Source organism: Lates calcarifer, linkage group LG12 (assembly GCF_001640805.2).
Source record: "Lates calcarifer isolate ASB-BC8 linkage group LG12, TLL_Latcal_v3, whole genome shotgun sequence".
Taxonomy (NCBI): domain Eukaryota; kingdom Metazoa; phylum Chordata; class Actinopteri; family Centropomidae; genus Lates; species Lates calcarifer.
Genome location: NC_066844.1, coordinates 24929241 through 24943150, shown reverse-complemented (window position 1 = coordinate 24943150; position 13910 = coordinate 24929241). Strand labels below are relative to the sequence as shown.

The 13910-nt window shown below is 41.9% G+C and overlaps 1 protein-coding gene across 2 annotated transcripts; it reads right to left on the bottom strand.

Moving 5' to 3' along the window:
* Positions 1–1567: 1567 nt before the first annotated feature.
* Positions 1568–13687, bottom strand: LOC108889993 (RNA-binding protein 6). Of its 2 annotated transcripts, none has more exons than XM_018686722.2 (23): positions 13530–13687; positions 12857–12923; positions 11009–12545; positions 10817–10906; positions 10642–10711; positions 9651–9724; positions 6411–6485; positions 5731–6022; positions 5434–5591; positions 5222–5322; positions 5073–5142; positions 4910–4985; positions 4741–4796; positions 4534–4654; positions 4140–4237; positions 3585–3923; positions 3346–3495; positions 3164–3229; positions 2771–2998; positions 2610–2684; positions 2422–2519; positions 2246–2297; positions 1568–2158 (listed from the first exon to the last, which is right to left on the bottom strand). In XM_018686722.2, the coding sequence occupies exons 2-23, from the start codon at positions 12901–12903 to the stop codon at positions 2063–2065; spliced, it is 3969 nt and encodes a 1322-aa protein (XP_018542238.1). In that variant the 5' UTR covers positions 12904–12923; positions 13530–13687; the 3' UTR covers positions 1568–2062. The 2 variants fall into 2 exon arrangements, with proteins under 2 accessions (XP_018542238.1, XP_018542239.1); XM_018686723.2 differs by having other exon boundaries at positions 1568–2155.
* Between the last annotated feature and the right edge of the window lie 223 nt (positions 13688–13910).

The following is a 13910-nucleotide window of genomic DNA, read 5'->3' as shown; positions in this document are numbered from 1 at the left end:
CTAAAATGCCTTAAAGACAAACAGGTACAGTGGTTTCCTCCATGTTTATGGCAGTAAATGCGGTCCATCCCTTCACTGTATTACAGCAAATATGCTCAATTTTGGGTTATTGTGTAAACAGAGAGGGCGTAATGAAACATGACTTTTTTCTTGTTTTGTGTTTGGCTCATTTGATGTAACCTGTGTGGTCTGAAGCGTGCAACTGAACAAAGATTTTCTACAACTTTTCCCACATTATAAAGTTAATGTGTGGAGAGGGTTGTGGGAAATCTTGATGACTATCTTTAGAATGGATAAGTAATAAGTGAGATACCACACAGACATGAACAGAACAAGTTAAACTCGATACAAACATGTTTTGCCCTCCTCAGGGAAGGGTGTGATCAAAGTATGTGAATGTGATTTAGATGTTGAAATAAAGAGGGATGGTCTCTCTGAATCCTGACTACCATGACAACAGCAGGCTGGAGGTTTCACTTTCAGTGCTGCTGTTTGTCCAGTTCAGCCCTAATGGCTCACTATTCAACAGAATGGTGTAGTATTATTACTTATGCTACCTGACTAGACAAGATAAAGATTAAATTTGGGTATCTTACATGCAGTCCTGCAACCTGAGCAACAGCTATAGCAAGTTGCTGTGTCAGGATTTACTGCAAACACATCTGAACCTGAGATAATCACTGCGGTTTTGTTCATTGTGCTTTCCTCTGTTTTGTTGCCAAGGCACAAAACAAGGTTTACGCTCAATTGTGAAGCTTTGTTACCAAGTTGCCCCATCTCCTCAGACAGAGAGACTCCATGTACCATCAGTCACCCTCAAAAAAATTATGTTCACCTTTGGCATTTTAACCACCGCTGCCTGGAGAGGGGCCAGACCGCGGGAGGCAGGAGAGCACAACGCTAAGCTACCTGTTCAGGCCTCAGTTTCCTCATGAAGTTACTGTCCAAAAAGCAAGCACGCAGTAGGAAGCTACAATCACTTCTCGCACAAAAGGTGTCGGCTCCCTCCCTGCTGCCTTTCTGCACCGTCTCTGCTGTTTGTCATTGACTGCAGCTCCTCAGGCTCCCCAGTGTTCTTGTTACTGCTCTCAGAGGAGCTAGTATGCCTTGTATGTTAAGCCCATGCAATCCTCTACATTCATTGAGCCATGGCCAGAGGGGAGGGCGAGGGCTGGTTCCTTCATAGCAGTAAAGGTCAGAGGAAGGCTTCATGTTCTAACCCCTGCAGTCCACAACTGAGGAGCATTAAAACTGCATCTGCTAAGCACTGAAATCGCTGTCAAAGGCAGAAAATGCATAAAGCAAGTTGGAAATGCCACTTTAGTGATATCCTTGGGACCAGACTCTAATTACAAGTATATAATTATTTAAGTGTTATCTTTTTTTCCTTTTGCTTGGTAAACACACCATATTAATACTGATGGTCTGATTCAGCAGTCTTACTAGAATGCCTCACATCAGTGCAAAGCAACGCTGCCATCTAGTGGCCACAAGATGGACACACTGTAGATATCAACTTAAACCAGGCACAATTAAAACACAAGCAAAATAAACATTTGAAGCAGAATGGTTATCCATAATATTTAGTTTTTACTTAAAAAATATGCACATATAAGAGCAATTCCAACCCATGGAAATGAAAATGTAAAAATCGTTCCGTTTTAAAACAAAATGTGACTGTGGCCAGTGTGATACCTTCATTTAAAAAAAAAAAAAAAAAAAAGACAGTCTGGACACATTTTACAATTCCACATACAGGCCACATAAAATGAAAATACTCAAATTAACAGCATGAATTAACAATTTCTGTACAGCCATCTCTAAGGATGTCAAATAGTTCTTGTTTTGGATCTTTTTTTAAGCTCCACTGTACCCATGTAACGTGGTGTTGGGGCACATAATTAGTCACGTCATCTCAGTGTAGACAACTGTGGCTCTGCAGTGTTCATAATGTCCAAGGCAGAGAAACAGTAACGACAGTCAAAGGGATTTCTCATGCCAAGGTGGACAAGCATGTCTTTAAACACTTCACATATCAAAGTGAGGATGTGTTCAGATGAGATCACTCTAGTTCCTTGAACCGTGCGAACATGGCCTTGCGTACTGCTTGTTTGTAGGTGGCATGGTCCCAAACCACAGGCTCTTTCTTTTTCCTCTGCTTAAGACACAAGCACAATTAAAAGTTTAACAAACAAACATAAGCCACCACATGATATCAGTTAATAAAATAAAGCTTCACACCTACCGGGACAGGTTCAGCCCCTAAACCAGGCCTCTCACTGACTTTATTCATCTCCCTAAGCAGAGAGAAGTATGTTAGGCAGTATCCAAAGTGAAATATCCTGAATAACCCCATTTAGTTGCTGCTTTGTTTCCCCATTTTTCTCATGTGAACAAAGCACTGAGTTTAAGTACACCTACCTGGAACTTCCAGCCCAGGAATTGTGGTGCTGCGGCTGTTGGTGATGGTGTTTTCTTCTTTTCTGTTCTGGTGATCTGGAAGCTTCTCTAGCATTGAGCTGTGGTGGACACATTCCATATTTAGCCATCAACCAACGACATGAAACTCTACTCAGCATATCTTTACCACTCCCATATTTTTCACTCACTTCTTTTTCCTGGTTCTCTAGTGCCTCTAACTCCTTCTTTGACCTCTTGATCTTGAGGTGGATCTCCATATTTTGCTGTTGAGACAATACACCGGGTATTAGAGGCTGTATTTACAAGGTAACGGTCAACTACTGTTGATAAAGAGGTTAATAGGTAGTACTTTATGCAGGTCGGAAAGCTGCTGGTGGCGTATCAGAGCGTCCTTGTTGGGGAACTGTCTCCTACACAGCAGACAGGCCATTTTCTTCCAGTCTGTCAGTTTGTCGTCCTTGTCTTCAGAGTGGCTGCCTTGACTGCTTTTAGCTGCCTCCTCCTTATCCTCCTCCACCTCCTCATCACTTCCAGCTGCATAGTCTGATGCCAGCAGACCCAGGGAGCCCATTGGACGCTGAGAAATAAACCAGACAAATGTTCAAAAACAGCGATTTCAACCAGACTTCCTTTGTTTCCTTACTTTACAGAGGAATACACACAAAGTGAGTGATGTAGAAGGTATAATGCCATGCAGTTAGTATATGACATATGCAGAGTTTACTGTGGGGAGGATTCATACCTTTGACTTCTCATCTTTCTTTGGGGGAGCGAGGGGCTTCTTAAAAAGATCATCTCCACCTGAGATCTAAGGATATAGACAAGAAATAGAATAAACAAGAATGAAAACATTGCAGAAATTAAAACTTTTTATATCTATAATCACGGTAAAAATCCATGTACTGTTGGAAGTGGGTCCCTAACCTTCCTCTCAAAGATAGCGAAACCAGCGTCAGCCGACTTAGACTGCCTCTTATCATCGTCCATTCCACTCTTCAGCACCGGTGACGGGGCACGGACACTTTCCTTTTGACGATTCTGGATCTTTGCCCAGCGCTCCATATCTTTCATGATCTGCAGACAGCAACAAAGCACTGAACTACCTGCCCCTTAAACATCTGTATGTCACATTTTGTGCACTGCCATTTTAAATGAAGTGCTACCTTGACGGCAGCAAGACTTCTCGGCTTCTCCTCTTTGATATCCTTCTCTTTGTCCTTTTTAGTGGAGTCGTCATCTTCTTTCTTCTCCGGAGTTGTGGTGGAAGTAGGCTCTGCAGCAGACATGTGAGCCCCGGCCGCAACTGCTGCAGGGTGGGGAGGCAGTGATGGTTTCTTCATCTCCAGGGGAGCATCTGCTGCTGGGTTAGAAAGAATGGCCTGGTCTTCAGCCGTCATGGCCATAGGCTGGGTCTCTGCAGAGTTCCCTCCTGGAACTGGGATGTAGGTCTTTGACACTGTGTCCCAGTACATGTACTCCTGGGTTTGAGCATTGTAGAAATACTAGACACAATGACAAAAAACAGAAATGTTTATTCGAGATTATTCAAGACACATTTATGATGGCTAGAGGAAATCATTCAAAAATCATCTACATCTTACATGAACTATTGTGAATTTTATGATTACTTCTAAATAGATGTGTATTAGTATTAGTTATTGACTGCAGTACGTGCATTGCATTTTATATGCAACATCATGTTGTCCTTGTTTTCTCACCCTAGAGTTAGGGTCGTAGTACAGTGTTGTCTCAGGATCGTAGTAGAAGCCTGACGTGGCATCATACAAGTAGTTGGTCATGTCTGGAGTCTCAGAGCCTGGAGGAATGAGGACAAATAGATATGATTATCAAATGGAGATATTAAGAACACTGACATGTCAAAGTAGATTATGACAAAGATAGGTGCACAGACATTGTGTTTATGATAATTGTGGTACTTTGTGGTACATCCTACTCATTTGAGAAATAAAGCTAATTGTGTGACCATTTATGGTGAGAGCTTATGTTCCAAAACTGCCACTTTTAACTGTCCATTTACGACAATGTAGTGACAATAGTGACAAAAAGTGATCTAACACTTTTTTGGGTTTAAACACTTGATATGTTTCTTACCATAGATATAGGCCTGTGATGCGTCTACGGCGGCGGTCATCCCAGCTGATTCTGCGGGCACATGAGGTCCACCAGCGTGGAATGAAGGATCCACAGTTGGAGTCTCACAGTAGCCAACTCCCTATGAGGTGTTAAAGGAGATGTCCAGTTAACTGCCAAACTTTGAGACAAGATATCTACATTTTTGCTTCTTGCTTCACAACCTACCTGGCTAATGGTGGGGTCTGATGACAAAGAGGGATTAGAGCCAGTCAACAAATCACCTGGTGAAAAAAATGTGAGATTAATCAAGACTATTTTATGCTGTTTATTAACTTTTCTTACCTAACAGTACATGGAGAGAGTAGATACTAGAGTGTGTTTGATGAGGTCTAACCTGGCATTCCAGCAGGAGCAACAGCAGGTGGCTGCAGAGGCTGCAAGTACTGCGGAGGTTGTGGGTACTGCGGTTGCTGAAATACCACAGCAAAAAAGAAACCGGTCATCTGAGAGCTCTTACCATTGTCATCTTTTCAGTAATTTTGAAAGGCAGAACTTACCACCATCATACTGGCCTCAGGTGGATACCCAAGGATAGAACTGTTTGGTTTATCAAAATCTCTTCTGAAACTGAAAAAGACAGGAACACGTGAGATGGGATTTCTTGACTTGACAGGATGAAAAAAATCCTTGCAACATGGCGTCTTACTTTTGGTTCTTCAGGGGTTTTGCAACCTCAGCATAAACTCTGACTCCATCAATATAAAGGGGTCTGGGTTTAGTGAGGAGCTCAACCAGACGTGTCACTTGCTACAAAATGAGACAAAATGACAAGTGCTTGAAAAACATAGGGAAAGACTTGACCTAAGAACATGAGATTTTAAATAACAGCAAACTGGGTTCATAATTATTTTTATATACCTCATGGGAGTCCATGTCAACAAAGCAGAAGCATTTTGCTCCGGGTGGCTTGGCCTTGACCAGCCGGACATTTCTCTCATCCAGATATGCAAAGGGATCCAGGGCTTTCAGGATAGTCTCTACTGTGGTGGTGGGCTTCACATTCTTTATAATCATGGCTTTACAGTGACAAAAGGAAAAAATGTTAACTCAATTCAGTTCTTATATACAATAGCACATAAATGAACAAATATGTCCACAAATTGCTAGCATTTATGGCTACAAGACGAAAAGAACCAGGAGCTTAAGTCAACATACTTTTACTGTCTTTAAAGACTGAGTCAGATTGGTGTGAGCTGTGATGAGGAGGGTTGCGGTTGCCCCAAGACTCCGCCTGCTGCTCAGCCTCTTGCTGTTGGAGCTGTTGGTCCACCTGCTGCTGCCATGCCTCTGGAGTCAGGTCAGAGCTACGCTGCAACAGGCTGTGGGACATTGGCTCCAGAGGACCCTTTGGTTTGGATCCATTCTGGTTTGTCTTCAACTCTTCTGAAGGTCCATCTGGTCTGGGCAACTGGGGATCCTGGAGTTGAGGTACTTTGTGATCTGATTCCTAATTCACAGAGACAGGACAGAAGAAGAGAAAGAAGAAACTTTTAATTATTTTTAAACTATGGTGGGGTAAACAATACAGTTGACGGATGTAGAACACCAGACATTCTCAAATACTGGTTGGGCCCTTTATTTACTTCAGCTCAAGGCCATTATCTAAGACAGGCAATTATTAGAGCCTTAATTTCTGTTTTTCCTTTTTTTTTTTTTAAAGTGCAGTTATAAGTGCATTATTTAATTCAAATGAGAAGCCTTCTTGTTTTCTAGTCACGTTCAATCCACCCTTCTAATTTACAACTACTGCTACTATAATGAGAGCTGTTATAATGTAGGCAATTTTGTTTTTATAGTGCCTTTAATTGTGCCCCAACAGTTACTCATATACTTACATGAACACCTCTTTCACAGTCCTCTGGCTGGATGAATTTCATGGTAGCTGTTCTAGTGCCAACCTTTAGGGATCCCTGAAAGAAGAACAGGAAAAAAAAAAAATCAATCGGCATTACATTACACTGGTTACTCAAACCTAAAATAATGTCAATGACACCCAACATGCACTGTGGCAGGTTTAGCCCTCCTCTTCACTGCTGAGGACAAAATAGGCCAGCACTTATGGTAGTGTGCAAAGCCCAGGTCCAGGACCATGCTTCACACAGGCCATTTGCCCCCATACTTTATTAAAAAGTTTCGAGGGAATTACAAATTTGGGCTGCAGCTAAGGATTATTTTCATTATCTATTAATCTACCAACTAGTCTGCCAAAAACAAGAAATGTCAGAAAATAATGAAAGATACCCATCACAGTTTTCTAATGCCGAAGGTGAAATCCTGATATTGCTTATTTTGTCTGACCAAAACCCCCCAGAGGCCCAGTTCACTATCACACAAGACAAAGAAAAGCAGCAAACCTCCATAAATGAAAGAGCTGGAACTAGGGAATGTTTGACATTTTTGCTCAAAAAATTTCTGAAACGATTAATCAGTCATTTAAATAGTTGCTGATTGATTTTCTTTTCAATCAGCTCTATTGCAAATACTTGTGACTCTTGTACAAGGAAGACCAATATCCAGAATGAAAAATATCCAAAAGAAAACAACAGACTGTTGAAGTGCGAATGAGAACCACGCTCAGCAGGTAAGGTGTATGAACCAAACAATGCCATTGTAAATACCCCATTTCCTAAACCAGGATTAATAAATGTACCCTGCTAATTGGCAGTATTGCAGTAAATTCCGATGTATCCTGTGCAATTCCGAAGATCTCATTTGCAAAAATGGAATTAACTATCAAAACCATACAAGTGCTCATTCCCCACACATACATCTGCTATCTTGGTCTCCATACGTTTCAAAAAACCAAAGCTAAAGCAATCTTTTACCTCTCATGGTAGGCATTAAAATCATTGATGATTAATTGCTAATCACACAGCTAATTGCATCATCTTGTTTTTATACAGACCTATCACAAGTGGCAGAATGTACACAAAAAATTAGTAGTAGTGAAAATTCTACCAATACAAAGAGCAAAGCCAAACATACTCAACAATCCAACTGATCCCTTCAACAAAAAGATGAGGTGCTTCTCCAAAATTTTAATATATGATCAAAGTAAAGCAATCCTGGCCAGTGCTGACTGTGTTTATGGTCTCGAGATGAGAAGTTCATTTGCAAATTGCTCAAAGAAATCCAAAGGAGTTGAAATCCCAATGGCAAAAATTCACAGACAAGTTCAAGAGAATACCATTGGGAGGACATGCACTGCCTGGGAAGAGTCACAGATGACTGACAATGCCTTGAACTGGCAAAAGAATTGAAGATAACAAGACAGAGTCGCAGCCATGCTAGAAGTTTTGTGAAGCAGTAATGCTCATTGTAAAGAAAATCAAAGCGTTGGACCAGAGAACCAAGTATTAGACAAGTTGAAATTTTGACCTCATGATGGCACGAGAAGAAAAGTCAGAGGATTACCTAAATTATAGGTAATCTGAACCACAATTGTCAGCCTCAAGGTCAGGGGATCGCCAAAGTTATTAATATTGGTAAATAGTTGTGAATATATGGACATCTAAAGATCAAAATATGTACCAACTCATTAAGTAGATGCAGAAATACTTCACTGGTTAAGTTAAATTTTTAACTGGCTGATGGCCCAAAAAGACAAGTCAGGGGATCACCAAAGATATTAGGATTCATCCTCAGGGCACTATGAATATCTATGCCAAATTTAATAACAATCCATTCAATAGTTGATGAGACATTTCAATAAAAATCAAAAGGATCAACCTCATAATGGCCCTGAAAAGGGAGTGCCAAGTGAGCAGGCCTCTTCCTCTTGGCACCATGAACTGCCTGTACAAACTTTCATGGAAATGCATCCAATATTTGGTGAGATAGTTCAGCCTGCACCAAAGCGATGGCGCAACCAACTTCAAAGACCAACTGGCACTGCCATCCACAGAGCCATGCTGGCAGCGTAGCTAAAAGCCATCAGAAGAAATGTAGACTGGTCTATCAGTCAAGCAACACAGTGGGGATTCCAGCAAGAAAGTTGTACCTAGCTCAACTTTTGCAGGCAAACAATGAGTCATCTTCTGGCAAGGTGCAACAGTGGCCAATTAATTATGTGAACATTCCTGGTAGATTAATTTGGAATTTGAACACAGTGCTTCTACCGTATAATAATCATCATGACTTAATACTCTGACAAAGGCTTTTAAAACTCTTGTCAGCGTATTACGCCACCTAGACCACTGTGCCGTCACTAGGCCTTCGAACTGTTTCTCAAAACAGGAATCCTGGATCCTATTTCATGTCCCACTGTTACCGGAAACAACACTACTCCCCACCAACCAGCCCCCTGTGTTGTTTTACTGCAGGCCTGTTTTAGACCCGTAGGCCTGCTAAGGCAGTGGTAAGGAAAGAAGTGAAATCTGAACTGGGTTCCAAAACAACAGAAACTTCTTCACAAGGCGCGCAAAGAGGAAACCAAACACACAAACATAAAAGTTCCGCAGTCGCCAACGCGGTCGAACGTCTAAATCACAACACAAAAAATAGCGGCTGAGTACAGAAACTTCACTGTCAATATCATCATTAAATCTTGCCTTAATGTTGAAACCTTGTATGTGTTAGAAACTCCAAATGTGAGAACTTATTTGACTCCCTAAACATCTGTTTCTTCTGGTTAAATTCACTCCAGGGTGAGTCATTTTGGGATTGATTTTGAAAATTTAAGGCTAGGAGGGCTAGTAAACACTGAGGGGGGAAACCTCTTTTATGTCTACCTATGCACATAAACAGTTGCAAATTTTGTATATATTTTTTCCTTTCTTTTAAGTGTTAAACAAGTAAGCTCAAATACTACCATAGCTTTGTGAATATGCACTTATACTTTATTAATGCATAGTCCTTACATTAATGGAAGGACTATAAGGACTAACTTGAGATATTTGTATCTAAAAATGTTAATAACTGACATGTTCATCTCCTTAACCAAAGTAAGTTGACTAAAAATCATAGCAACCCCAGGTTCCCAGGTTTTCTCCCTCCCCCATCTACTAAATGCCCTCTCAACCCCTCGTAATCCTGATGGGAGAGATGGCCTTCGTAGAGTGACGAGGATGGGCCACCTTGTTGGACTCCATGAAGTAGACTGCATCCTCGAGGTTTAAAAACTCCACATAGGCCGTATCGTAGCTGTAACCTGGGGACAGCATTTGAAATACAGATGGGTTTTTGTTAGTCAATGCCAGTAATGACAGTCACCCACTGAAACATAAAAGACAGCAGTTCGTGTAAACATCGAGATTAGTGTGAGCGAATTTTTACACCTTTACTGACACACATACCTTTTCAGGAAAACACACATTTTGTTTATTCTTTTTTCTTTTCAGTCTTCTGATGACTGACATCAAACTTTGCCTTGAAAGGCTCTGATAGAGCCAAGCCTTAAAAGACAGATATTCCAGACCAGTGGCAGTCAACGGCTGCATAGTGTGCACCATGGAGACGGAAAATTTACTACTTATGTTTAAGTCAAATGAAATAAGGCACCTAATATCTTTTTCTGTGATGAGGTTTTGAAATTTCTACAAAGTAAAAGGCCTTTGAGACACATTAATCTTCACAAAAGGCTTGGCATCATGTATATCCACATGTATTGCGATCCATTGAGGAAAACTTTCACTCTAAAGCAGATGTTAAGATCACCAGGATGACCAAAGCACTACCAAAGCGGTTACCATTTCAGGTTTGTTGACACTCTTTTTTTTCAGAGAACTTAGGTAAACTGAAGGACATATTCAGTGAGTCACGTGTCACAGATCTTTTGTGAGTGACACTGAATATCACTCTCCGAAGCTCCTAATATTGAATCCTTGGTAAATTCTCTACTTGCTGACAATGATCCCCATATCCTCAGACTTGAAAAAGGATGGCATAACAGAGCCCCCACCCCCTTTTCTCTGAGCAAGTTCACACAGACCAGCAACAACAAAAGCAACCGAGATCATAAAAAAGAAAGAATGCGGAGTTTCGAATGTCGTAAAAAGCGAAATGTCGAGGGACATGTTAGCGATCGACTGCCCCAAACAGTTTGAAAATCTTAATCCTTATTCTTACCTGGCACAACATTTTTGATTTTCATCCCCTGCACTGGCACACCATCACGGACTGCAAAGGCACCAAGAATCTACAAAACAAAACAGCAAACTGAGTGAGTTAAGTTATTACTATCAATACACACTCTAGTAACCATAATAATTAACACAAAGTTGTTTTTCTGTTTGTTAATTACCTGCTCCATTGTGGCAGTCTTTGGAATACCAATTATGGATACTGTATTGGAAACTTTATCCTCCACTGATGCACTCCTGTAGTCTTGATCCTTTCATAGAAATTTCAATTCATATTATAGTTATAAAACAACAAGACGTTATAAATACAAATATAATTTTTATATAAAAACTAGCAGAATAAAAACACACACCTGAGAACCAGACTCACTAAACTTTGAAGGTGTGATTGGTTTGGAGTCTTTGATGAGTTTCTCTGGTGCCCGTAGTTCCTCGTGTTTGTAATCAAAAGCCCTCCCAGACCCTGTTCTGTAATCAATGTCCCTGTAGTCTTGGTCTTTCGCCTGTACAGTGCTGCTGCTTTGGAAATCACGTTCCACCCCCATCTTACCCCTGGCAGGTCCCTGACTGTGCGGGATATCTTTCATCCCTTTAAAACAATCATTTGGCTCATGTGCAGGCTGGTTCTTCTCTTGATGGTAGGGGGGCCTTTCGTCACAATGCGGCTTATTCTGACTATGCTTCGGGTCCCTTTCTCCAAGCCAGTGTTTAGTCTCATTCTCTCTACCGAGAGGACCAGTAAGGGGATTTATTTCTGGAGGTGGATGGTCCTGTGGACCTTTGCTGCCAATTGGGGGTAGGTCAATAGTGGGAAAGCGGTCACCATGAGGAAAGCCAACATCTTTCCTTGGGAATTCAACTGGTGGCCGATCCCTTTCCTGAAACGGTGGCGTATCTCTAACATTCACATCTCGGCCAAAACCTACAGGGAAGCCAGGTTCAGGAACACCTCCCATTCCTTTCCCCATGTTTAAGAAAGGGTTTTTGTCCTTTCGACGGTTCTTCCATTCTTCTGCAAGAGTCATCTCTTCACCACTCCGATAGTCCATTAGGGGACTGCCACTTGAACCTGGATAATCTCTCTCTCTGAGTGTGTTTTCTGCACCCATAAACTCTGATCTTTGAGGGCCACCGACATCTGGAGGTATGTCTGACCTCGCCCTGTCCACTGGAGGGACATCACTGTTTCCAAATCTTAAGGGTGATCGGTCTCTACCTCTAAAGTCAGATGATGGTCCAGGGCGATTCCTGAAATCCATATCGGAATCAAATCTACCTCTTGGATTGAAAGGTGGCCCTCCCCTTCTGTCAGTGTCCATCATTCTCCTGTCACGCGGAGGTAAGTCCATATCATAGCGATTGCTGTCGCCCATGCCCATCGGGGGCCGGTCTCGCATGTCCCTAAATCCATCATTTCGCTCCATTCGGTCCGCAGGAAACCCTCTTCTTCCATCCATGTTAGGATTGTTAAACCGAGGCACGTTGTAATGAAATGACTCTCTGTCCCCCATGTCCATAAACTTGCTGTTTGGTTCCCGTGGTGGCATACCCCTCCCTCCCATTTCTACTGAGTTCCTGCCTTGTCCCGGAAAACCAGAGGAATTCATCAGTTTGTCTCTGATGGAAATTTCATACTGCCTTCTAAGGTTGAAGTCTGGCTCTTCTCCAGGTCTGAAGAAATCTCTGGTTGGCTCTCTACCTCGCATATCACGTGGGTCCATATCACGCCCCCTCATGGGTGGCCCATCCATCCTCCTCATATCCATAGGAGGTAGATCTAGAGGTCTTGGGCCCATATGACCCATGGAACCCATGTTCATCCCATCTCTGCCTCTGTAATCAGGCATGGGACGATCTCTGCCCCCAAACATTTCTCCACGAGGATCACCACTGTAATATATATTAATATATTAGGCTACTGAATTGTTTGACATGAGCACAGCTAAAGAACAAAGCTTACAACAAAGTAATACAGCAGTGGTATTTAAAAACTAAAAAATATTTCAGGAGTACCTCACTATAACGATCATAATAATATCACATTATAAAATAACATGTACTATGATATCAGATTTTAACCATGCTGCACACCCTTAGCAAACAACACAGGTAAACACAGAAGTACAGAAACGGGACAGATTATGTTTTTTTCTTACTACTGAAGTTGAATGTATGCCCATGATAAAATGATGCTTGTTTACCGAAAGGGTGGTCCTCCCCGTGGTCCTTGCCCTGGCCCATCCCACATGCCTGCAGTCTGTCTTTAATCTGGAGACAAAATTGAAGGATTGTATCACTATATGAAGCTAGATGAATTCATCGCTTTTGACTTGGTCATGGCCATTCATAATAGTAAACCTGGTAAAGAATAGACTTTGACTGCACAACTCTAAATTAGAGCACTTTTGAGAGCATAGACCCTTAAAACTAATGCTTTATACAGTATGTCGGTAAGTGTGTTATTTAATGTTTGACTGCATACAGCTGTATTTGTCAGACCTGGGGCGAGCAACCCTGGGCGGTGTGCTTGCTAATGCTGGCCCACAGAAGGGCGGCCCGCTAATTATAGCCATCACCAGGCCTGAGGAACCTACGCCACAACACAAACAAATAACTTGAGTACGGTAAATGACTGCACTGAAATAAACAACGGAACTCAAGGGAACAGCCGTATTATCAGGTTGGTGTTGCTGTGATTAAATTAGCGAGATAAAGACTATTATAACCAAAGAAACCATTCAACCAGTGACCGCATCGGGGCTAACGTATCTTGGCTAACATTAACGTTAAAACCCGGCTTATGTGCGGTGGTTTAAATACACAACACTTCACCGATAATATATTTCAGCGTAAATATTATTTTTAAGGACCCACCTCGCTTGTTCTTCGTTCTCAGTATCGATACTGCGGAGAGTTGTCGCCTAGGTCGTCGATGGCTTCAACAAACTGATGAAAAATGGAGACGGACCTTCGTCGTCTTCGTCTTCTTCTTCTTCTTCTTCTTCTGTTGCTGCAGCGGAGTCGAAGCTTCTTCTTCTTCGTTGTACGACGTGCGCGAGGCTACAGGACCAATCACTGCCACCCAGCGGCTATTGTCATAATAGATTGCACGGCCAGGCTTAGCTATAACATTACATGGTTGCGGTAGGCAAACAGTGGCCCTCCAACAAAATGTTTAGCCCCTAATAAAAGCTGAGATTTTCTCTGACATAGTGTAATGTAGGTGTTTGTGCAGATTCCAATGAAAATGACCTT

Bases quoted from the DNA above. Each gene is read 5' to 3' on its own strand.
- LOC108889993 (XM_018686722.2), bottom strand. From the start codon at position 12,903: ATGTGGGATGGGCCAGGGCAAGGACCACGGGGAGGACCACCCTTTCG. The intron at 12,546-12,856 runs GTAAACAAGCAT...TATATATTACAG, and splicing joins CGGGGAGGACCACCCTTTCG to TGGTGATCCTCGTGGAGAAA. The intron at 4,986-5,072 runs GTAAGTTCTGCC...GTGGTATTTCAG, and splicing joins CTGAGGCCAGTATGATGGTG to CAACCGCAGTACCCACAACC.